The sequence below is a fragment of the Candida margitis genome (genome assembly GCF_024628925.1).
Source record: "Candida margitis strain CBS 14175 chromosome Unknown scaffold22, whole genome shotgun sequence".
Taxonomy (NCBI): Eukaryota; Fungi; Ascomycota; class Pichiomycetes; order Serinales; family Debaryomycetaceae; genus Lodderomyces; species Lodderomyces margitis.
Genome location: NW_026261814.1, coordinates 45,535 through 69,160, shown reverse-complemented (window position 1 = coordinate 69,160; position 23,626 = coordinate 45,535). Strand labels below are relative to the sequence as shown.

At 38.8% G+C, this 23,626-nt stretch overlaps 11 protein-coding genes across 11 annotated transcripts; 5 read left to right on the top strand and 6 right to left on the bottom strand. All coding sequences in view use genetic code 12, as the record gives it.

The window, feature by feature from the left end:
- Positions 1-36: 36 nt before the first annotated feature.
- On the top strand, positions 37-723 carry YPT52 (Rab family GTPase; the record flags this gene model as incomplete). The annotated part of the gene is made up of 1 exon (XM_051815106.1): positions 37-723. The coding sequence occupies one exon, from the start codon at positions 37-39 to the stop codon at positions 721-723; it is 687 nt and encodes a 228-aa protein (XP_051671400.1).
- Positions 724-1,003: 280 nt separating this feature from the next.
- RPL4B (60S ribosomal protein uL4) lies at positions 1,004-2,095 on the top strand (the record flags this gene model as incomplete). Its single annotated transcript, XM_051815105.1, has 1 exon — positions 1,004-2,095. One exon carries the CDS (start codon positions 1,004-1,006, stop codon positions 2,093-2,095), a length of 1,092 nt encoding a protein of 363 aa, XP_051671399.1.
- A 289-nt stretch (positions 2,096-2,384) lies between these two features.
- RBE1 (sterol-binding protein) lies at positions 2,385-3,308 on the bottom strand (the record flags this gene model as incomplete). Its single annotated transcript, XM_051815104.1, has 1 exon — positions 2,385-3,308. One exon carries the CDS (start codon positions 3,306-3,308, stop codon positions 2,385-2,387), a length of 924 nt encoding a protein of 307 aa, XP_051671398.1.
- Positions 3,309-6,876: 3,568 nt separating this feature from the next.
- On the bottom strand, positions 6,877-7,509 carry CANMA_002975 (uncharacterized protein; the record flags this gene model as incomplete). The annotated part of the gene is made up of 1 exon (XM_051815102.1): positions 6,877-7,509. One exon carries the CDS (start codon positions 7,507-7,509, stop codon positions 6,877-6,879), a length of 633 nt encoding a protein of 210 aa, XP_051671397.1.
- Positions 7,510-9,017: 1,508 nt separating this feature from the next.
- IML2 (Iml2p) lies at positions 9,018-11,549 on the top strand (the record flags this gene model as incomplete). The annotated part of the gene is made up of 1 exon (XM_051815101.1): positions 9,018-11,549. One exon carries the CDS (start codon positions 9,018-9,020, stop codon positions 11,547-11,549), a length of 2,532 nt encoding a protein of 843 aa, XP_051671396.1.
- A 39-nt stretch (positions 11,550-11,588) lies between these two features.
- On the bottom strand, positions 11,589-12,539 carry CANMA_002973 (uncharacterized protein; the record flags this gene model as incomplete). Its single annotated transcript, XM_051815100.1, has 1 exon — positions 11,589-12,539. One exon carries the CDS (start codon positions 12,537-12,539, stop codon positions 11,589-11,591), a length of 951 nt encoding a protein of 316 aa, XP_051671395.1.
- Positions 12,540-12,665: 126 nt separating this feature from the next.
- CANMA_002972 (uncharacterized protein) lies at positions 12,666-13,586 on the bottom strand (the record flags this gene model as incomplete). The annotated part of the gene is made up of 1 exon (XM_051815099.1): positions 12,666-13,586. The coding sequence occupies one exon, from the start codon at positions 13,584-13,586 to the stop codon at positions 12,666-12,668; it is 921 nt and encodes a 306-aa protein (XP_051671394.1).
- Positions 13,587-13,852: 266 nt separating this feature from the next.
- On the bottom strand, positions 13,853-15,535 carry CANMA_002971 (E3 ubiquitin-protein ligase; the record flags this gene model as incomplete). The annotated part of the gene is made up of 1 exon (XM_051815098.1): positions 13,853-15,535. The coding sequence occupies one exon, from the start codon at positions 15,533-15,535 to the stop codon at positions 13,853-13,855; it is 1,683 nt and encodes a 560-aa protein (XP_051671393.1).
- A 1,065-nt stretch (positions 15,536-16,600) lies between these two features.
- On the top strand, positions 16,601-16,972 carry PAM16 (import motor complex subunit; the record flags this gene model as incomplete). The annotated part of the gene is made up of 1 exon (XM_051815097.1): positions 16,601-16,972. One exon carries the CDS (start codon positions 16,601-16,603, stop codon positions 16,970-16,972), a length of 372 nt encoding a protein of 123 aa, XP_051671392.1.
- A 164-nt stretch (positions 16,973-17,136) lies between these two features.
- Positions 17,137-19,668, top strand: SET3 (histone-binding protein; the record flags this gene model as incomplete). The annotated part of the gene is made up of 1 exon (XM_051815096.1): positions 17,137-19,668. One exon carries the CDS (start codon positions 17,137-17,139, stop codon positions 19,666-19,668), a length of 2,532 nt encoding a protein of 843 aa, XP_051671391.1.
- Positions 19,669-20,898: 1,230 nt separating this feature from the next.
- On the bottom strand, positions 20,899-22,113 carry CANMA_002968 (FTR1 family protein; the record flags this gene model as incomplete). Its single annotated transcript, XM_051815095.1, has 1 exon — positions 20,899-22,113. One exon carries the CDS (start codon positions 22,111-22,113, stop codon positions 20,899-20,901), a length of 1,215 nt encoding a protein of 404 aa, XP_051671390.1.
- Between the last annotated feature and the right edge of the window lie 1,513 nt (positions 22,114-23,626).

The window sequence follows — 23,626 nt, the reverse complement described above, 5'->3', positions numbered from 1 at the left end:
CATATAAATACTCACTCAATTAAGCAATCAATCACAATGGCAACCCCTGCACGACAAGAAGACGCAACAGCACAACGCTTTGTTCAATTCAAACTAGTCCTTTTAGGCGAAAGTGCCGTTGGTAAATCATCTATCGTACACAGATTTGTCAAGAATACATTTGATGATGCAAGAGAATCGACCATTGGTGCAGCATTCTTGACCCAATCAATCACAATACCCGAGACACAAACGACTATAAAATTTGAGATATGGGATACTGCAGGACAGGAGCGCTACAAATCATTGGCACCTATGTACTATCGAAATGCCAACGCCGCGTTGTGCGTGTATGATATTACAAGCCACAATTCGTTTGCTAGGGCCCAAGACTGGATCAAGGAGTTGAAGAAACAAGCACCCAGCGAGATTGTCGTGGCTTTGGTGGGAAACAAAGTAGACTTGGAGGATGCCAGAGAGGTACAACCGGAGGAAGTCGATGAGTACATTACTGAGTTGCAAAGCGATGGGTTCAAGATAATCAGAGCCGAGTGTTCGGCCAAGAACGGCGATGGGGTAGTGGAGCTTTTTGAAGCCATAGGTAGAGCTTTGCCGGTGGAAGAGGTCCTTGCAGCCAACGCAAATAGATCAAGGCAAGGTGGTGAGCCTGGAGGCAGAAGACCCGGTGGGGTTGACTTAAACAGACCTAAACGAGCACAAGCTCAGAGCAATTCATGCTGCTAAAGGGTAGGGTGGTTTATCTACAGATTTGTATGAGATAGTATATGATGTAGTTGAGATATAGATACAAGGCCTTGGTTTAAAGGTGCCCTAACTGTGGCATCCTGCATGTAGGTAAAAAATAACAAAAGCGCACGCCCTTTTTTTTTCCCAAGAGAAAATTTTTTTTTTCTTCTCCCTGTGAGTGTGCACTCGAACCAATGTGAAAAATTTTTCACTTCTTTCTACCAAGTTCATTCCCATCTTTTCTTCTTCATCACTTCATTAAAAACACTAGTTAAAAATGTCATCAAGACCACAAGTTTCCGTTGTCTCCGTTCAAGGTGAACAATCAAGCACCCAATTACCATTGCCATCAGTCTTCTCTGCCCCAGTCAGACCAGACATTGTCCACTCTGTCTTTGTTAGAATCAACAAGAACAAGAGACAAGCTTACGCTGTTGCTGAAAACGCCGGTCACCAAACCTCAGCTGAATCATGGGGTACCGGTAGAGCTGTTGCCCGTATTCCAAGAGTTGGTGGTGGTGGTACCCACCGTTCAGGTCAAGCTGCTTTTGGTAACATGTGTAGAGGTGGTCGTATGTTTGCTCCAACCAAGACTTGGAGAAGATGGCACGTCAAGGTCAACCATAACGAAAAACGTTATGCTACTGCCTCTGCCATTGCTGCTTCTGCTGTCACTTCATTGGTTTTGGCCAGAGGTCACAGAGTTGAAAACGTTAAGGAATTGCCATTGGTTGTTGCTAACGATTTCGAATCAGTCCAAAAGACCAAGGATGCCGTTGCTGTCTTGAAGGCTGTTGGTGCTCACAAGGATGTTGTCAAGGTTATCAAGTCCAAGAAGATGAGAGCCGGTAAGGGTAAATTGAGAGGAAGAAGATTCACCCAAAGAAGAGGTCCATTGGTTGTCTACGGTGAAGACAAGGGTTTGGTCAAGGCCTTGAGGAACATTCCAGGTGTCGAGACCTCCTCCGTCAAGCACTTGGGCTTGTTGCAATTGGCTCCAGGTGCCCACTTGGGTAGATTTATTATCTGGACCCAATCTGCCATTGAGGCCTTGGACTCTATCTACGGATCTGAATCAACCAAGTCCATCAAGTCCAACTACTCCTTGCCAGCCAACATCATCTCCAACACCGACGTCACCAGATTGATCAACTCTGCTGAAGTCCAAGCTGTTGTTAGACCAGCTGGTGAATCAACTCAAAAGAAGAGCCACGTCTTGAAGAAGAACCCATTGAAGAACAAACAAGTCTTATTGAGATTGAACCCATACGCCAAGGCTTACTCTGCTGAAAAATTGGGATCCGCTAAAGCTGAAAAATCTAAAGCTAAGCCATCAAAGGGTCAATTTGCTTCAGTTTTGAAAAACTAAGTGGGATAGATGTGTATGAAGTATAGGTTTTGTATAGAAACCATATGGAGTATTTTTGTCCTTAAAAGAAAAGATGATGTAGAGATTAAAGCTAGAGGTAAGTAGGTTTACAAATTTTGTTTTAAAACGAACGTAATATTGTACATTGATCTATAGATCGAACTAAAAATAACAAGTAATTAAAACTAAAAGAAAAAGCAAACCTAAAAAGAAAGGAATCGAACCGAAATATATCTAACGTCATTATTCTCTCTTGCAATGTAGGAATTGTATCAATCTTTTTTCACATTTATTTTTGCAACTGAACTTGACCAGAAACAGGACGTGGCACATTCTCTTCAAAGTATGACTTACCAGTAGTGTGATCAGTACCCACGATATTTCCCCTGCTATAGTACTCACAAATGGTGTATTGTCTCCAAGCATTATTACACGTGACATAAGCACATCCGACTTGTGAAGTAGCTTTCCAAACAAGTTGTGTAAAATGGCCCGTGGCAGATGAGTAGCCTGGCGAATCGAAATTGTAGTCTTTGATTTCGTTGTACCATGCATTAACAGGTTCATCACCACCTGGGTAACCAGCAGCCAAGTTTTCACCGTATGGACCACCGGAATGGACCAATTGGACATTGTCACATGAAAAAGTTCTGGCGGCATAGTCGGCGGCGTATTTGGTTAAAGTGTCGTTCCAAGCTAAGTCTTGAACTCCATGTAAGGCACGTACACGGTTGTGAGCGTTTAATATTGAGTTGGCAAAGGCAGTGTCAGTTGAAGGGGTTGACATTTGGCTTGATGATGAAGTTGCTGGGGTTGAGGAGGAGGTGGATGAAGTAGACGAGGAAGTAGTAGCTGGGGCGGTTGAGGAGGTGGATGATGTACTGCTCGTTGAAGGAGTTGTAGAAGTTGAACTTGAACTTGAGATTGTTGAAGATGTTGAAGATGTTGAAGATGTTGAAGATGTTGAAGATGTTGAAGATGTTGAAGATGTTGAAGATGTCGAAGGTGCTGAAGATGTTGAAGATGTAGTTGGGGTATCAGTAGGTGGTGGCCCATAAATGGTAGTTAAACCAGTTTGTGTAGTGGTTCCCGTAGTAACAGTGACCCAGTTAACGTGGGTGGTATCAGCAGTAACGTAATTGGTATATATAACTGGAGCAGCTCCAGTGGCTGCTATTATAGCAGTAATGGCAGACAAGGTAGATATTCTCATAATGAACGTATTATAATTGAGGGAGGTATTGATTAAGCAAATGAATGTGAGTTGATGATGAGTAAGTAATAAAGGAATTGATGAAATTATTTTGAAAGTAAAAGGAATTTTAGCAAACCATGAGGAACTATTTATATTCCAATTGAAAAAAGTCAGTTTTGCACGGCGAAGGAGGGATTTCGTACACTCTCCGGGAAAATAAAGTCAGATCACTTTCTTTGTTCTCATTTCATTTAAATTTTTGGGTTTTTGGGCAAGCTTCGTGAATAATAGAAAGAATGATTCTGACGAAGGTTAAGAACAAGAAGAATACAAAAATAAAAAAAAAAACTGTATGTTCGTTGGGAGATTTTGCAGTCAAAACTTAAAAATAATTGTTACTATAAGAAATATTACGTGATATTACACAATATGAAAAATGTGCTTATGTAAATATGTACTATATATATGCATTGCTGGTTATTATTAAACCATACCAGAAAATAACACTTTGTGTAAAAGATATTATTATATACAGGAATACACCCGAAATAGAATTTTCAACCAGAGAAAATTGAACAAAGAATCAAATGTGGTTATATCCACATTGGAGCAGAACCACTATGAGGAACAAAAAAAATTTTGACAGCTATGGCTTACTTACTCATTTACTACTTTGTTGTTCATTTTAGTACTTTCTATTTACTATCTGTCAAGTACTTTTCAAAAGCACACAAAGGATAACCTCAAGGCTCAAGAATACCTTATAGCAGGTCGCCAAGGAAGAGCTAAGATAGTTTCATTACCAGATAAGTGGAAACAATACAAGGAGATGGGAATAAGGTATACCGGATGTCCAATCAAACAGCTCTCTCTTGTCTACATCCTTTTTACTCAATGTGCTTCTTCACAATGCTTACCACATTTGAGTCAGAAGTCTATTTTTCCAGCTAACTATATGACTTCCATGCAAGCTTTCCTAATTAAGGTCTAATAACAAGTTTTAAATCAAACAAAACGATGTTAGAAAAAGAACCAGACACGCTATTGTAAATTAATGTTTGTTTGTTTGTTTGTTTAATTGTTTACGTGTAGTTTTGATGTTTTTTTTTGATTTTAGTTTTGTGTGCTTTTAATAATTTTTTCTTCTACGTTTTATTATTTTGGATTTTGTGTAAATGCAAGCCATGTTTCTTTACAACAATATTTGGGTTAATACAACCAGATTTTCACAAACAAGTGAGACATATATTGTTGTTCTAGAACATTTCAGGAGACAAAACTTCGTACTATATTTTCGTACCTCTCTGAGGTCTATGTAAAGAATACATATTACTCTACACACGTGTTGGGACTCCAGAGTTGCTGAGATGTGTGTATAGTTGAGGAGTTATTTAGTACACATTTTATTTTTTTTAGTTTAGTGCGATTGATCTACAAAATTCCATTTGGAAAAGTGCAAAACACAATCGAAATAAAGTTGCAATGCAACATTGCTGCGCTCTCATAAAACATTTGTGTAGACCAGTTTACAGGTCTTCTCCTCCTATCTAGATCCATATTTAAGAATGTATTAGGCGGCACTTGACGTCAACTTCAGATTGGACGATTCAAAGAGACCATTTAGGCCGCTTTCATTCAATTGGCGGGAAATTAACACCCATAGCAATCGAAAGCAAAAAGAAAGAGTGTGTGTTCCAACTTACGATTTAAACTTTTTGAAAGTTTAACATAAGTGAGCTCATAACCAGTTGAGAAGAAATCACGATACAAAGTTTATCATTGGACCAATTAATATGCAAAATGCAATTTTTTAGTCTCGCGTTATTTGGCATAAAACAAAAACAACAAAAAGAAAACCTCTCAATATATGCATACAATCGTTACATACTTGTCAAAAAAATGCAAGATTTTGCCATTGTATTTTAATGAGTTGTTCTTTGCATTGTGTGCTTTTCTGTCTCTCCTCATTTTTGATCAAATGAATGGTTAAAAATTTCCGAATCTAAATTTGCTTGGTACACTTTGTTTCTTTATTTGTTTTGCTTCTGGCTCAATATGGATGAATAATGTACCAAAACATCAAAAAAAGTAGCACCCAATGGTTAGATATATTCTACGAGATGTCCTTGAACAATGTGACTCTAATTATAGAAAAACTCACTTAATTGGTTGGAATTCAGAGCAGGCACAAAATAAGGCTCCACATGTCTTCAAATTCTTGTATTGTTAACCCCCCCCCTCCCCTGGTCTCCAACTATTCACTTTCTACAAGAAGGTTTGTCACCGTGGAGTAATGAAAAGTCAATTTGATTGAAAATAGGACATAGTTTTTTGTCTTTGAGAAAGTTTAGATGAATGGATCATGTACGTGGAGTTCCCCGGAAAACCTTAATGAAATAAAAATTTTCAACAAAATGATCGACAAAGTTCAAATAGAGCTCGGGAGTAGAGAGGGGGTTTCTTTCTCAACAGTAAACAATCCGTACCCGTTTTAGGAACGTTTACTCAACATAAGTTGTTCCCAATTTGGGACTAGGAAGAAAGGTTCGCGTTGTAATAAAGTCTCATAACCAATGCAGAACTTCAATTTAATCACGCGTTGAGTCGAAAACTGAAAAAAAAACCAAATTGAATGCTTCTTCAATTATGCAGCATCTATTAAAGTTTTCAATACGACAGATTCAATGACCATCATAAGATGCATAACCTCTTTTGTTTCAGCCGGGAAGTTTAAAAAGAGGTGCAGTAGAAAGAATTTTACCATCAACATCTGTTCAATGGCGATAGCTACATGAGGAAGGGAGAGAAAGGATTTTAAACCATTGCAACAGTTACCCATTTTGGCTCTTCATCATGGTGTTGCCATTGTTCTACAGTGTGGCTATTTTTGTGCATAGCTACTTAACCTATAAATTCCACTGCTGGTAATAGGAAATAAGTTTGTGTAATGTGCAAAAGATGTGCTAATCTCTTGGTATTATTATTATTATTATTATTAGACTCGTAATTATGAATCTCATCATTTTAGGTCAACAAAGTTTTGTGTGACACGTGCATCTAAACTATGTATGCTTTTTTTTCCGAATAGAATGTATTGTTGTTGTACCGTCAACAGTTGATTTGTCAAGAGCAGAACTTATGACGTAGTAGGGTATGTGTTTGTGAAAGTATCTTTTGACGTTGGGTAATAAGCGTCTTTCCTGTCGTACGATTGAAGGATGAGGTTTACTCTCCTGACTAAGATAAGAAGGTCATAGTGAACTAAAAAAGGAGCCATAAAGAAAAGTTGTGGCCGATTTGAAGAGGTGAGCTCAAAATAAACAGCCGACCATTCTCATTGAATTTGTGTTCAAGAACAGTGACCATGATACAGAGCTGCATTGAACTTGGATTCTCCGGGGTCGTTCGATATGGAGTGATTATGTGTAAATTGTATCACAGGTTGCTATATTTTACACATGAGTTGTTGCAACAATTTGTAAACAGGGTCACAAATAATACGAATATGCGACGGTCCCGTTAAGTAACCACTGCATTTTACTACGTTACAATTGAAGAAAGTGACAATAACACAAACTAATTCTCTCTATTCTTTTGAAACTACCAATGCCACAACCCTCCGTTCCCAAATATCTAAACTGACAGAAAACACATCAATCAAAAATCGATCATCAGACTCCGATACTTCAAATGCCCAAATCTTTTTAAAGTATTCATTCACATTGTGCTTTAACACATCGTCCAATACGAGTTTCAAACTATTGGCCACAGTGACGACATTCCATGTATACTTCAAATCATTAAATAAAAAGTGTAGTCCATCAATCTGGTCTTGATTAAATGTGTTGTTGTTATTATTAACGTACGGTAACTGGCTCAAAGTCTGTTTAAACTTTTCATGAAACTTGGCTCCAAATTCTGCATCAAACTCATTATCGTCCTTGATTGTGTCTCCATTTTGTAATGTTTGCAATAAGTGGAAAACTCTCAATATAAACAATACTGCATCTCGACACAAGACATCAAACACTTCCAAATGGTCCAAGCTTACATCGAGTCCAGCTTCATTCAAATCGCCTTTCCCCAACGGTGGCTGGTAGTGTTGTGGTATGGCAGTGTATGGGATCAACAGCACCACCTTGTTTGGAGTTTTGTTGTCTGTCGCTGTCTTGGAGCTGGGGTTCGAGAGCCTGAATAGTTTAGTGAATAGTTTTGTCATTTATGGCGTGCGATAGCTAATCAAATGATGGTGGAATAATATATAGCAAAAATGGATGATACCTAGGAGTAAGGCTAAGAGTTCAAAGTAGAAAAAAAGGGCAAATGTAACCGTGAAAAGTAGATGTATAATGATATAAGCATGTTGTGCTTCACTTGCCGAATCATTATTTTGGTATGTTGCAGGTGAGTTAAATTTTTGCACCTTTGATATTCGTTTGTGGAACATGAGAAGTTGTCTTAGCTTTCTCTTTTTGGAACAGCATAATATCAACTTATGAGCGTAGTCTAGTGTATTTGCTACGACTTCAACAGTGTTTTTATTTACCACCCGTTGTCGGGTGGTGAATATAACAAATATAGTTGTTAGATTGTAAAGTAACTATTGTCAGATTAGAAAGAAAATACTCTTGATTCTTATAAAAGAGAAACTATAAAATGAGAGGGAAAGACTTAACTTTATACTTCGAAAACTCTAGTAAAGGTTTAGTATGAAGCTTTTTTCAGGCTTGGAATATTGATTCTGAAACACTTCAGCAATTAATATTTGTTTCAGAATATATATCCTACTTCCTGACACCCTCAGCATTCTCAGCTGGTACCAATCCTCTCTTTTCCCAAATTATTAACTAGTTCTACTTTTGTGAAAGCAGAGCATCACCAAAATGCTCCCACTAGCTGAACGAACCTCAAAGTGAATTCTCCCTCGCTAATAGACATTTATTTATGTGTTCGTGAATATACTTAACCCATTCTCTCTATGCCACTCAATCTTTTTTCTGATCGCATGTTATCAAAGATAGAGATAAATCACATGCGGGGAGTACCTGCATATAATTGCAGGCATAGCTAAATCGTAAGATAGGGGAAAAAAGAATATGTTTGAGGGTTTTTTATTTTGTTTTTTATTTAATAACCGGCAAAAACAAAGCAGAATGAATAATCATCGCAATAATCTTCAGTTGCTGTTGCAAGTTGCTCCATTCAAGGAAGTAGCCTAACCAGTACTTCGCAGCTTTGATAAATTTACATTGCTGCAGCATTTATCCCCACCACTGGATAAATCGAAATCAAACCATTTCATCTATAATCGACGACGTTGGGAATCAGTGTTTATCACTTGTAATTTAGATGTTTGTCAGTTCTATCTCTCTCCCACTTGTCCTAGCTATGCCACAAATAAATTATGATTGGTATAAAGTCTAACGCCTTAATAAAAAATGCTTTCCAGCAAAGCCGTTTAAAGAACTAGCGCATGCTAAATCTCTCTGTTTTATTGCTTTTTTTTTTTCGCTCGTTTCGTTTCTTTTTTTACATTTTAATTTCCTGTTTTGATCTCTGATCGCTGTCGCTCGCTCGCTCCGCCTAATATTTTTTCCTAAACTAGACGAGATCAATAAATTTTCCACAACTCAACATCAAGAGTTGAAAAAGAGTGGTTGTGATCAAATACCCCTATTATTATTTCTACACACTATCTCCATAGCTTGAAACTACTCCAAACTAGTCATGTTCAAAGGTTTGAGAAAAAAGGCATCGGTTTTGTCATTATACCCTTCGACATCTAACCTGAGCACGGCAGAAAATGCCTCTGCCCTCAACTCCAGTAGCAACTACGATAGGATATTGAAGCAGGTGCATGATTTCGAAACTGCATTGAAAGCGATGGACTACCTTTTAGACGATCGTACTGATGAAGGAACGTCTTTGCTTAAAAAGGAGGCACAGACAGCGCAGCAGGATAACCTGCCTCGTGCCGTTTTTCCATTGGCGTTGGGTGTTATGGAATTTATCGAAGCAACGTTGGGGTTTGAGCCTGAAGTAATGGCTAAAGCGCACAAGACATTATCAGAGGCAGAGAACGCCTCTAGTAACAACTCCAAGTACAACACACGTTACCAGTTGGCGACATCCACCATCTACCCGCCAGGAACCGAGTTTCAAGTAACTTTGGCAGAATCGACCTTATTGAATGCGCTATTGATGCTATTGAAGGAAAATAATGGTGTCGTTGAAAGTGCAAAGGCCTTGTTCAAACTACGAAAAGCGTACCAGATCTTGGATTCGGTGCATAAAAGAATACAAGAACTGGAGCCAGTTTTTAACAAGAATTTGGCAAAGTTGAGAAAGAAGGCTACTACCAGTGGTGCTGGAAAGACCGATGGTGTGTTTTTGAACAACAATAACCAGTCCATCAGTACAGTGGACTTACCCGGATTTGAATCACTGTCCAACTCTTCAAGCTCCTTACCTCAAGATATCAAGTTGATGAAGGATTTAGAAAAGATATTTTTGATGCGCAAAGCTAGAATTGAAGGATCAAATTTGGGCAATACTGAGCAAATCAACTTGTTTGAGGACCTGAACAGTTCAGTCACGCTTGCTAAACAGACCATTCCTGGGCCCCTGGACTCACAAGACAATGGATCAGATGATGATGAGTTTGAAGATGCCATGGATCATTTGGCCGTGAGTGATGCCCCAAACTCGTTTGTTGGTTCCGGAGCTCAATCGATTCTTTCTTCGGTGGACACGTCGCCTAGCTCTCATGGTACTGGTTCGGACACGTACCTCCATGTTTCTACAACTGATGAATTTATTCATTCCGGAGTGCAGTTGTGCTTTGGTATCTTGCAAGTGGTATTATCATTAATCCCACCTGCCATTGGTGCTGTTTTATCCATTGTTGGTTTTAAAGGTAACAGGAATATCGGGCTTCAACTTTTATGGAGAACAGCAATAACATCGAGAAATGTACACGGTGAGTTGGCGTTGTTGTTCTTGTTGGTGTTTTACGATGGTCCTGTACAGTTTGTTGATACCGGATTTAGATTACCTGAGTCAAAGCTGGACAATAACGTGATCTCATTGAGTAACAAGTTGACTGTGCTGGAGGAGGAATTGGGGCAAATCATGGACAACCCACAACTTTATACCAACCAGTTGTTGCGGTCAGCACGTCAACATTTCCCGCATAATGCTTTATGGATATTACAAGAGGGGAGAATGTTGGCAGCTCAAGGTGACTTAGTTGGCGCTAGCACTCTTATGCAAAATTTCACTGATGATCCAAATAACAAGATTCAAATGAAACAGATTGAATCGTTGTTGGTTTTCGACCGTGCTGTTATCTACATGTACATGCATGAGTATGACAAAGCAGCAAGGGATTTGATTCATTTGATTGACATTAATTCATGGTCAAAAGCGGTGTACTTATTCATGGCTGCCTCTTGTTATCTTGAAAACTACAGAATGATCAAAATGGGTGTGAAGGCAGGGGATGCAGCAGAAGCTAAGAAATATGCTGACTTATTTTCCAAGTACATGAACCTCTCGTTGAGTTATGTTCCTGGACATGGCCATAATGCGCCAAAGAAAGGCGGCTTGGGAGGCAGTGGAAAACAGATGCCATTTGATAAGTTCTTGTTACGCAAACACAAGCATATTGAATCGAGAAAGAAACAATACCCTGATGTACAGTTGGCTGATTTGGTTGGCACTTCGTTGATTCACGAGTTGGTGTACTTCTGGAACGGATATAACCGAATGACACCAGAACATTTTGAAATTGCATTGAAGATGTTGGGATACTCTGGATCCCCCAACGCCGAGTTTTCGGCAAACTCCAGTGCCCACTCATTTGCCATGATCAAAGAGACGGAAGATGAGGCAATGATACGTTACTTCCTCCAGTCTGTTTGCTTGAGACAGTTGGGCCAGGTCAAGGAGGGGTCACGTCTCCTTCAGCAATACGTCTTATCAAAGATTGTTATTTCCGATTTCCCACAATTCAAATTTCACAAAATGACCTACAGTCCGTACTTGTACCCAACGGCATTTTACGAAAATACCATGTTTACTTGGGTTGAAGAAACGGGGCCCAATACGAAAGTCAGTGTGAAGACAGCAGTAGCTGAGAGTAAAGCGTGGTTAAAGAAAGCAGAGATAGTAGGAGACGGTGATTACGAGTTGAGTAATAGAACCAGTATGCGTATAAAGGCTGCTGGCGATAGACTAGACCAATTGGCAAGTGTGTAAAAAAAACTCTATAGACTATTTTATACAATTTTTGCCCACTTAATTGAAGTAAGTTTCAACCAATTTTGAGGCTACGTTGAATCGGATTAGGATTGTGAAAAGCCATGCAATTGCCAAAAGAGGCAAGATACCGGCTACCACAATCAATTGCAAGACCCGTGCGGGGTTGCGGTCATTCAGCTTTACCACGTTTGATGAGATGAATGGCAACGAGTTGAATCCGTAGAAGGTCACAACAAAATAGTACCCGATACTGCCAAAGTATAGCGAGTTGCCTAAAACCAATGCAATTATTGACTTTTTGATTCTGATGATTGGCAATAGAATAAACTGGACAACGTAAAGTAAGCACCAAATGATCAAAAATGAGTTGCAATGAATGTCAAAACAAAATCCCCACTCAATGTAGTTTGCACTGTACTTGTTCAACCCCACTTCTAGATTGAATAATTTATTTGTCGCCACCCACGTTACAGTTGCAATGACAAACCCAGTAAGGTAAAAATCAACAACCACCATGTACAAAATCAATTTAAATATATCCAAGATAGACGGAGAATAGGCCAACCCCCACGCAATTGCACTCACCGAGAGGAACCCAGTAACCAAAATCAAAAACGACGGGTCGTCTCTCGTGTATGACGTTTTCCCATCTGGTTGCTGTTGCAGTTGTTGTCGGTAATAGTAATGCGATCGATACATCTTCTTTGGATTAAGGATCAAATGGAATATCTCCCATATTGCCGTTTCAAAGTCTAATGTGCTCGGCTTGAATAGCCTCTTTACCATGGTATTTACATTTTTGAATTTATTTTTAAACTTGAATGACGTGGAGGAGTTGTGGTGGAATGTAGGACGCGGGATATATAGCGATGATGGTGTTGAAGCAATTGATCCGGCTCGCATGGAGGAGGAGCCGTGTTTGGTGGATGGAGCAGACTGGGGGAATAGGTCTTGCGTGGTATATGGTAAATTAAGTCGTTTCGTCATGGTGATTTACTAACTATTAGTGCCTGAGCCTTTCTATTTTTTTTTCCTTTTTTGCTTTGTTGATTCCAGTCGTATAGAAATTTCAACTGTGTGTTTTTTGTTTTTTACTTGCGCTACACTTTTTATTTACTCACTAAATGCAGAGTTTGCGTCTTGCCATATTTGTTTCAACAACGAATCGGATTCACCGACTGGTGTCGATACAGCCGGAGGAACACCGCCGTGATGCCTTTGAATGAATCCCAAGACCCCCACGTCACTTTCAACTTGGCGCAGACTAACTTGTCTCGAGGAGAATCGTAGTCTAATTGTCGTGTATTGTGACAGGATCGTTTCGTTTTGGATTTTCCAATCGTATTTCAATTCGGGCAACTCATTTTTTTCATGTTGGTAGAGATCTTTGAAATCGAGTAGTTTTTGCTGGGTTCGGTTAAGTTTTGGAGCGTTGGTCTCGGATGATTGGAGAGCGAGGTTGCGCACTATTTCTTCCAAATCAGGTTGCGGTTCTTGGCTCTCAACCAGTTCAATTTCATATTGAGTATCATTTATTCCCTCGTCGGTTTCGTCAGTTATGCTGTCATCAGCAATAGGCGAAGCTCTCGAATAAAAGGAAGCTAATCCATAAGCGAAATCACTCATTTTCTCATAAAGATTTGTCTTGGAAGGGGTTTCCATTAATGTGTTTTTCTCCAACTCCTTGAATGAGTTGTCCGTGCTCAAGTTTATGCTACTTGCTCCTGGGTGCTTTGTATTGTACTGATCATCAAGTATGGTGAACGGACTAATCTCTTTTGAATTGCCTGTCGCCTTTGGCGGTAGATCGTACGAGCTCCACCGCTTGAACTCGGGCCTCTGAATACCACAGTATTGCCCCTTTATGCTCTGAGGGGGTGCCTGAGTTAGAGACCTTGTACTGGAAGACCTATAGCTTACTGCTTGATGGAGTAACCCCTGCCGCGAGTGTCGCGTTCGTGACTCTCCCTTTGGTATTTGGAAATGTGGGTCAAACTGTACCTCCCCCGATGACGTTCTACCTCTTTCGTTCATCAGTTTGTGAGTCAATATAATGGGCTGACTGGGATAGTTTTGAGCCTCAGCGTAACCCGTCATTAACATGATTTCCAGTGAGCTCAAACCAATCTACCACGAAATAATTTCCAACATATCTTTTACTTTATCAGAAATTGCGAAGGGTCCCTTATCTTCACGTGACCAAAGGGCAATTTTTCTTATCAACGAATGAGAATTAAATAAATCATTGAAAATTTCCTAAACAAAAAAAAAAAACAACTACAAGATAAAGAGATTGAATTTTATATTGGATCAAGACGGAGTAAATTTTCCCTTAGATTTTCCTCTGCGCTCTTGACCAAAGTTTTCCTTCGCAAGTTGACAAACTCTGCAAGGTTGATAATGTCTTTTTTCTTCTCCAAAATAGTCTCTACTTTATCCGGCTTATCAATGGCGATGATGTTTTCAAACACTTCTGACAAGTCTTCCACTGTTTTGTTTAAAAAGTCTTGATTTGTTTCAAAAATCTGGGAAAAATTCAGTTGCGCTAAGTAGAAAGCAAAACAGTATGTCCACTTCAACGTCTTTCTTCCGTTTTGCAAAGCCCTCATTGCGTCAGGAAGAAATTGTACATCGTTCCATGAAAGGTTTTGTTGGCCTTTTTTTCTGCACTCCTCCATGTATAGTTTTGTAACATTATCAATTTTTTGCAACGTCTTTTGATCGCCCTTCATTGATGATTCATGGATAGCGTAACGCTTATAGAAATGTAAATATCTTTCCAAAGTAGCCCTACTTTTGTTTTTCCGGATTTCATCCTCCTTTGTTGTATCGTTGAATCGATTACAGGAGTAATTGTTTGAGTGGCTGCTCCAATCACCAAAACAAATCCAGCAAAATTCATGCTTGCACTTTCTGCATGTCATGTGGTTGCAGCCTCCATTCTTCTCAATCGATGTGTGGCACTTGGGGCATGAATGGGTATTCGCGTCAATCCAATTGGCTGTTTCAGAGTCATCTTCACATTTCTTGATCCATTTCCGAACCAACCAACAAGGACATGGAAGATGATTCTCGTAATTGCATTCAAAACAAAATTCGTGATGCTCGGCACATCCAACAATTGGAACTATCGTCAAGTCGGAGGACTCTGTGCTTTGTTTTACTGATGATGGATTAACAATCTCGGTAAAACTAGTGCAATCGGTGGCAGGACACCATTTGAAATTGATTCTAGTGTCGACCCACTCTCTTGCAGACGTAATGAGCATTGGGTTCTCTCGAAGTGACTTGTCAGCCACAATCAAAGTCTTTTCTGCTTCAACGATGGCAATAATATGAGCAATGTCTTGGAACGGGATTGTGTACTTGCAGCTCGGTTCCATGCACGATATTAGACGACCATTATTGACTTCATTCAGAAGGTACTGGTAGTAGCACTGAATACAGAACTGGTGATTGCACGTTAGTGAGTAAACTTGAGTTGATGGGTACGTATCGCAACAAATAAAACACGTAAAATCCTTGACGGTTTCGAAAGAATTGTTGGCTTTACACGGTAGCCCACATTGCTTCATCAAATTTTCTCTATCTCCAAAATATGCGTCCAAAACTTCATCCAGTTGCCATTTTTTCACATGTAACATAGCCAACAAGTCACTCTCTGTACATCTTTCCAAATTGAAGCTCTGCAACTTCTTCAACGCGTTGAGAAAGTGTGATTGGATGAAATTGTCCATGCTCCAAGGATGATACGCCGTTCCATTGTACCCGACATTGACGGAGTCATCAACCACCACTTTTGACTGTGGAGTGTCCAAGGACTTTTCTGTGTCAAATATCTCGCCACCATCTGATTCAAACGATACATCTGAATCCTCTTCGTATTGCTCTTCCTCGGAATCCTCAAACTCGAAGTATTCATATCCTTCTTCTTCCTCATCGTTAACTTCTTCATTGCTGGAATCTCTGTCTCTCTCTGTCATGTTGGGTTGGTTGTGGACTAGTTGGTGGGAAAAAGATTAACAAAGTGTTAATAAAAGAATAGGAAATTACAAACGGGGAAAAAAAGGAAAACCAAAAAAATACAAAAACTCTCCTACTGCAGACTAGAGAGAGTGTATACAGGGGTCATGTAGAGAAATCCAAGAGGCATGGTAGTTAAGGTAAAGCTACTTATTATCGATGGCTATTACTGAGGGAGAAGTTTGTAGACTTTGAACCCCGTTTTGGATCATTTTGAATAAATGGTCTGTGCTTTTGCCCGGCTGTCGCAATTTTGTCGCAGCTTTGTCACAACCATTATGCGACGCGACATTGTCAAAAGCTCCAAAAAGAAAACATCATCGGACGCGGACACTATATGCAGGAAGGTTCATCACTATTTAACGAACAACTTTTTCAACCTTGAAAATTTTTACCCTCTTTTTCTTCTTCTTTTCTCCTCAACATCAGTAGTGTTAACTAAATGATTAACATATTACATTTATAAGAGAAAATAGAATGCTGAATTGGAGATGATCTTTCGATTCTGTATTTCTACAAAGATTTATAAACCCAAGCTAGTCAACTATAGCAACGTCTAACAAACGTCCATTGTAGTTGACTCGTTTCATCTCTTTAGAAAGATATGAACTTAATGCCCAACTCGATAGTGGTTTTTTACAAATGGAATTCACTCTTGGACATAGTTCTACATTTATATAATCAGGTCTTGAGTAGGTACAATTTGTAGTGTGAATGTCTCATCGAAGAAGGTTCTAAAGATTGGCAAGAAAGGGTGCAATTAGTTTTTAGTCTGGAAGTTCAAAACAGACGAGTCTTGGAGTATGCACCTAAAGATATCTTCAAGTCAGTATCAACTTCTTCGAGGTTGAACTCCTTGGCCCATGACTACAGTTCAAAGTAACAGGTCTGCTAATAAAATGATTACGTAACATATTACGTAATCCACAGAAGGAATAATTTTTTCTTTGATGACAAAATCTCTCAACTTCAGTTTTGGTCACAGATTGCCTTTGACTGCTCATCCCCCAAACAAACTTTAAACCATGGCTCACAGATTGTTGGTAAATGTAATATTCACCGGTGCATCGGTATTTGGAAGAGCATTCACGGAAGCATACAAACAAGCCGCTAAAGCTTCGGCTGCCGGGGCCGCAGCAGGAGGACCAGCTAAAGCAGCTTCCCAAGGAGGTATATCCACCGAGGAAGCGATGAAGATTTTGAATCTAGAGAAAAATGAGGTCTCATTGGATAAGATAGAGGAAAAGTACAATTACTTGTTTGATGTCAACGCTAAAGAGAAGGGTAACTCATTCTACCTCCAGAGTAAGGTGTACTATGCGATGGATACATTGAAGAAGGAGCTAGAGTATTTAGAAAAGTTGAAGGAGAGCAAGAATGGAGCGGCGTCAGGTTGATGATGTGTATATAACTGTAAATAGAATGAAAATACAAGTGTAATAAAGCTAAACGATATCGTAAAGGATTTTAACCAAAACACAAAATATTTCAATTTTTCTATACGAAAACAATTTAAACAACAACACCCACACCAAGACTAACTTTCATTTTTGCACAATCCATGGGTAATCAAGACGAAGACCAACTACTAGAGGATGCGTCGACATTGTTGATGTTTGCCACTGCGGCTGCACAGCAACAGTCACCAACAGAGTCTGCGGCCTCGCCACCGCTGGAGCCTGCTAATCAAGCACAACAAGAAGTGCCGTCGCACATAGTTACTATATCAACGTCAAACCAAGCTCCAAAGGTTCAGCAGCTGGCCCTGGCACCTAAGAAGAGCTCTATTCTCAGTTTGATGAATGATGAGCCAAACCAAGATACAGCGCCAAAGCAAGAGACACAGCCAAAGGCAGAGCCAGTTCCCTCACGAAAGACTGCCTCGCCTCCGTCAAACTTACCAAAACAGGGTGTCTTTAAACGAACACATGAAAGAAGTCGGTCGACGCCAGATGCACAGAAGCACATGACACCCGGGTATGAGCGTGGCATTGATTTGAGGAAAGGAGAGAGAGACGGTAATAATGCTGTAATAGCTGCGGCGGCATTGACAGCTGCTGCTGATATCCCCTTCCCCTTGAAGCAAAAAGAACATCAAAATATCCCTCTGTTGGAAATGTATCAAGTAGATCAGGACTCGGGTATTATTGGATGTATTTGTGGCATAGAAGACGATGATGGGTTTACAATACAATGCGATATATGTTATAGGTGGCAACACTGTGTGTGTATGGGATATGAGAACGGACAGGAAGTTCCAGAAGACGAGTACAAGTGTTATTTTTGTGACCAGTTAAAGTGGGGTAAATTCGACCCAGCCATTGCCAGAGAAAAGACGTTGGCCAGATTGGAAGCTGAACGGATGGAGCAAGAGGCAAAAGAAAAAGCAGCAGCTGAGGAAAAAGCGGTAAGGGAGGTGAAGGTAGAAAGTAACAAGAGGAAGCAGCCGAGTGCTGAGAAGGGAGACAAAAAGAGAAAGTCAGAAGAAAAAGTTGTTGTGAAGGAGGAAGAACCCAACGAGGTGAATGATGATTTACCGAATAAGGACAATGAATTATTGGAGGAAGGAGTAGTTGCAGAACCTTACCAATCCGTTTACTATCAACTAAAAGAGAATGATTACAAGAGACAAGGTGTAAAAACGTTTCTTAATCATGTTGGGATAGAGTTTTACAAGGAGTATCTCAATCTACCAAATGAGGAACAAGAGAAGCTAAACGTTGAGGTGATGCCGGTAAGTCAATTCAAGTCACTTAAAATGAGTAGGATAATACGGCCGAGGTTGGCCAGATATCTCCAAGAAAACAACAGATTGGAAAAGAAAAAGAATTTCAACAAGACCAAGATCGAAGTCAAACCTTATACAGATAACCTGAAACAGAAGTTTAACGGTATTTCAAAACTTTCCTTGTTTATAAGCACGGCCGATGAATCGTTAATAATACCCGAAGAAACTCCAATTATTGAATATTTAGGAGAGGTTGATTTCTTTCAAGATTACTGCCTTGACAAGATAAATCAGTATGCCCATTGGGGCACCACTAAACCAAAAGTATTGAAAACAGAGGTATTGACAACGGGTTTCCACCCCGTTGAAATGGTTGTGGACTCAAGGTTTGTTGGTGACGAGAGTCGCTTCATTCGAAAGTCTTGCTTTTCGTCGTCAAATTGCAAGATACGCCCCGTATATCTTCCAGACACCAACAAGTTCAAGTTTCTTGTTGTTACATCAAAACCTATAGTATTAAAAGGCGAGAATTCCGATGAGGAATTGCGCTTACCTTGGGAATGGGATCCAACTCATCCGATTTTGAAGCTATATGAAAATAATAGCACCGAGAAATTTGAAAGCTTGACCAATGAGGCCAAATCAGCTTTGATTTCTTATGTTGATAATATTTTGCAATTTGTTGAATGTGGATGCTCGACCAACTCCAACTACAACAATTGTGCTATATTTAAGATTAAGAAGGCAACGAGTTACCTTATGAGGTCTACAAGGAAAGCCGCCAATTTGAACAACACCGCAGCTAAGACTAAAGAAGAGTTGGTTTTGCCACGTCCAAGTAGGAAGTTTGTTAGCTGGGAAGAGCGAATAGTTGCGCGTGATTTACAATTACAAGAGAAGTTGTTGCACAAGGCTGGCAAGACGATGAGAGTAGAGACCAGTGATCCTCCCAAAGTCAAACCTAATGTGTTGTTTAAGATGCCGTACAAGCAGGAATTGTTATTACGAGCTCGCCAGCAACTAGGATCTACGGTGCAGTTGAGAGTAGAAGCAGAAATAGGAGGTGAAAATGAGAGTAATTCGGAGAAGGAAGAGGAGGAATATGCTAATGGAGATGTAAATGATCTTGCAATCCCAATTGTCCCCGAACTTGTAACTAATATCGAATTACAAGTGTGCCTGGAATTGAACTTGAATGAGAATAACTCTAGCAAGGTAAAGACTGAGCACGAGGTGCAGCCATTGAGTCGACAACAGCTGCAACTGCAGATACATGTAATGAATGATCGGAGTAGACCAGCATCTGAAGAGACTAAACCAACTAAGAAGTTATCGCTTGCTGAGTACATAAAGACAAAGTCATAGTAGTAGTATAATCCATTGATCAATAGACACATTTAATACTTCTTCAGACGCCATGTTTTAATGTAGCAAAGTCTGGATGGGATAATGAGTGGCGATGTTTATAGCATACTTCAACCACCACTGTCAAATCAATGAAGATAACTCGATGATGGGTTACATTTTGTATTAGCTGCATTACCACTTTTTGTTTAAAATAGTAGATTTAATTTGATCATGCTTTTTTCCAAAATCGTTACCAGGTTGACTTGACAACTGAAGAATATATAGCACGCTTCCCACCCATCATTAACAAAAAAGATCAAGAAAACAAAGAGTGCAAATTGAGGGGAAAATATTATTACACTAAAACGCAGAAACTCAGTTTTTTACAATAAAGAATAAAGCAAAGCATTAATAAAATATGTATATAGTAGCCCAATAAGTTAGTGTTGTCAGTTATACTGTACTTGATTGGTGTAGTTGGTTATATTATGTTATTTTATAATAACTTTCTTGCTTAGTTGATCCCCTTCTCATTATATTTATTGGGATTCTACTGCTCTATTTATACACTTTTCTCTCATACCATAGATATAGCGCTACCAAATGTTTTTGCTGTAATAATCACATTGAAGAGATCAATTGCTCAAATAGATGATAGATCACCAATCAGTTTTTCTTACAAACCAGTCATTCTAATATACCCGTGTGTAATTAAAAGCTAAATACAAAAAAAAAGAATATTCTATACAAAATACTAAAACAACAAAAATAACCACAAACTTTATGGTTTAGATTGCCCCAAAACTAGTTTCCGCCCCCGGAAAACAAAACAATATAAAGAAAGGAATGCAAAACAGAAAGATGGATCACAACTGGTATACTATGTATATATATATGTGTGTGTGTGTGTGTGTGTTATATGAATAAATGGCCCCCCTATTATTCATACATATGAGCATCCAATGTGTGTCCCTCTTATAATTCTGCATTTGCCGAAATGAAATCAAGCAAGTTTAAAAAAAAGAATATTAATGAATTAATGAGTGAATGAATGAATAGTGATAGTGGTGTTAGATGTCATTAGTCATGTAGGTTAGCCGGATAGCTTATTCTGATTCGTAGAAATGAGAGCTGGGATTGTTCATCTATGTGTGTGTGTGTGTGTGTGTGTGTGTGCGAAAACCAACCCCAAAACCTCCTTCGTAAAACTATCAAAGTCTATACCGACATCTCCTTAGTGTGCTATCTCTAATAGTGCTCTTTATTAGCTTGCACCAACTTTTCCGATTCGACATCATCTGAACCTTCAACGGCAACAGTTCCATTTCCTCGAGCATTTTGAGCAGCAGCAGACTCTTCAAAACCTTGCAATTTAACTTTAGCAAACAATTCCTCCTTTTCTTTATTACTCAATTCAAGCTTCTTCTTACCCTTGATGTGATACATTGGGTTCAATTTGACCAAGGTCAACTTCTTGGTGAATGGCAAGTGTCCGTATTTTTCTTCGTAAAGCATCAACATCAAGACGGCAATAACGGCAAGCCAATAGATATTGTATCCGATAACTGATCCATAAGTGGCTGAGTTTTGCCATCCTAAAATTGCATTAAACACATCCCAACCATTATCAGTCTCTGGGTTACAGCAATTGACATGCCACACTGACTTGGCAATGTCATAAGTACCTGGACCAGAACCATTTTCAGAAGCGTCACCACCAGTGGCTTGGTTGTATTTGTAAGTTTCAAAGTACCAAATACCTCTCGAGAACAACCCGGCAGCAATCAAATACAAAATACCAGTCGAGATGATCAAAAAGATTTGCATTGACAAACTGGATCCAAAGTAGTACAACAAGGTACCAACGGCAATACCAGCGATTAAACCAACAATAACAGGGATAGGGAAACTGGTGGCTGGTTTGTCCAAACCAACACCACCAACGAAAACAACAGCTTCCAAACCTTCTCTTAAACAAGTAATGAAAGGCAAGATAAACAAAGCATAACGTTGAATAAAATTGGAAATTCTTAAACGTTGAGCCCATGATTTCTTTTCACCATTCTCCAGCTTAGGTTGCTTAACCAAGGCTTGAGCCAACTTGACTCTCCATTTTTCCTTCATCTTGTTGATTCTCAACATGGGAATACCCATCAATGAAATCAATACAGTGGCAATAATACAGAAAATACCTTCCCATAAATCCTCCGATTTCGACCAAATATCTTTACCCAAACCATAGAAAGCACCAATAAAAGCACAACCAATAATTAAACAAATGATAACTCCTAGAATGGCTCCTAGCCAAATTTGTCGCCGTAATTTCTTGTATACTCTTGGATCATCGTTGGATGAACCTAAACCTTGTTTCAAAAAGGCAAGAAGCACTGACACGACAATGACTGCTTCCAAGGTTTCTCTAAACACAATGAAAAAGATTTGGACGTTGAATACGTTAACCATCTTTGCTGTAGTTGTGTATTGATATTGGTGGTTGCAAAATAATTAGTCTAACTCCTGACAAGAAAAAAATATATAGTGTCGGTAATTAATATTTTCTTAGCTCCTAGGGGTATTTTGCAATCAAGTCAAAAAAAGCCAACTAAAAGAGTGTGTGTAGTGTTATTAAGGAGAAATAAAGTACCTCTAATCAATTGATAGGTGGTAGTTTATATTATTATTCCTTTTGGTTGTATTGGTGGTGGTTGGTGGTTCTAGTAGTATACAGATGATATACCCTAATGAGTTTAGTTAGTTTTTTGATGTTAACTGGTTGAGCAAATTTAAATTATCTTCTTCTGGGAGAGAGAGAATTTAGAGGATACTTATATATTATCTACTTTACAATGGCACCAAACCCATGTCAAAACTTCTATAAAGTGTTTTTTCAAATAAATCATCTCACTTTTGATTTTTTAACATTTTGTTATTTGCAAACTTATTACAAGTTTATTGTTTGTATGTTTTATTGTTGTTGTAATTGGTTTGTGTAAAATTAGCTTTTCTTTTAGTGTGCACTGTTTAAAATAAACTTGTTAATAAATGAATATGATTGGATGAAACTTATTAATAGTATTAACAAAGAGTAATAAGGTGCATAAAATAAAATTGACTTTTGACAAAATATTTTGAGGTGTGGATATGCATAAGAGTGTATATGCATTAGTATAAGTAAGTAAGTAAGTATGTATGTATGTATGTAAAGTTTTTATCAGTTCCATCAATTGACTAACATTAGAATTAAAACTAAAAGAAACTAAAAAGTTCTAATAAATGGTTCTATTGTTATGCATAACTGCATAAATGTAATAGTTACAACAATAATATATAATAGTGACAATGGTAATCCCCCTCTGTAAGCGCTTTGATTTCTTTTTCCATGTGGGTTTTATGAAAGGGAGAGGGATGTAACATCAAAAGGGTGCGTCTGTCTTCTATTAATAACCCAGATCAAGTGATTGGTGTGTAACAACCACGTTGGAGCTCGTATTTTCTTGCCTTAGAGAACAGAAGATGAAATTAACTAGAAACAGTAATAGTAGGAATAAGGGTGATTCATCGTCTATCTTTGTTTAAACGTTTTGGCTATTCATCTTTTATTTTTCTCCAGTGCTACAGGGCGAATGGATTACGTTTCATTATTTTTATTTTTTTGATATTTATGGTTTACGATTTAATGCGAATGATTGGAAGAAATAAATGCAATGCAGAAGAGTTTATACAAAAATTAGAGGGGGTAGTGACAAGAATTTTCTTTAATGTGGTTGGAGTGTCTGATTTCTACTGATGGCATCTGATTTGATGAAAAAGATAAACCTCCCAGAACCACACTTTGTGGATATTCGTAATGCTAAGAAAAAAGCAAAAAAAAAAAAGAATCAAATGGAAATAAAGCTGTCAAACTGCTTTGTGCACAACAACAACAACAACAACAACAAACAGTTTACACAGTTGGAAATGGGATGCGGTTGGGGGA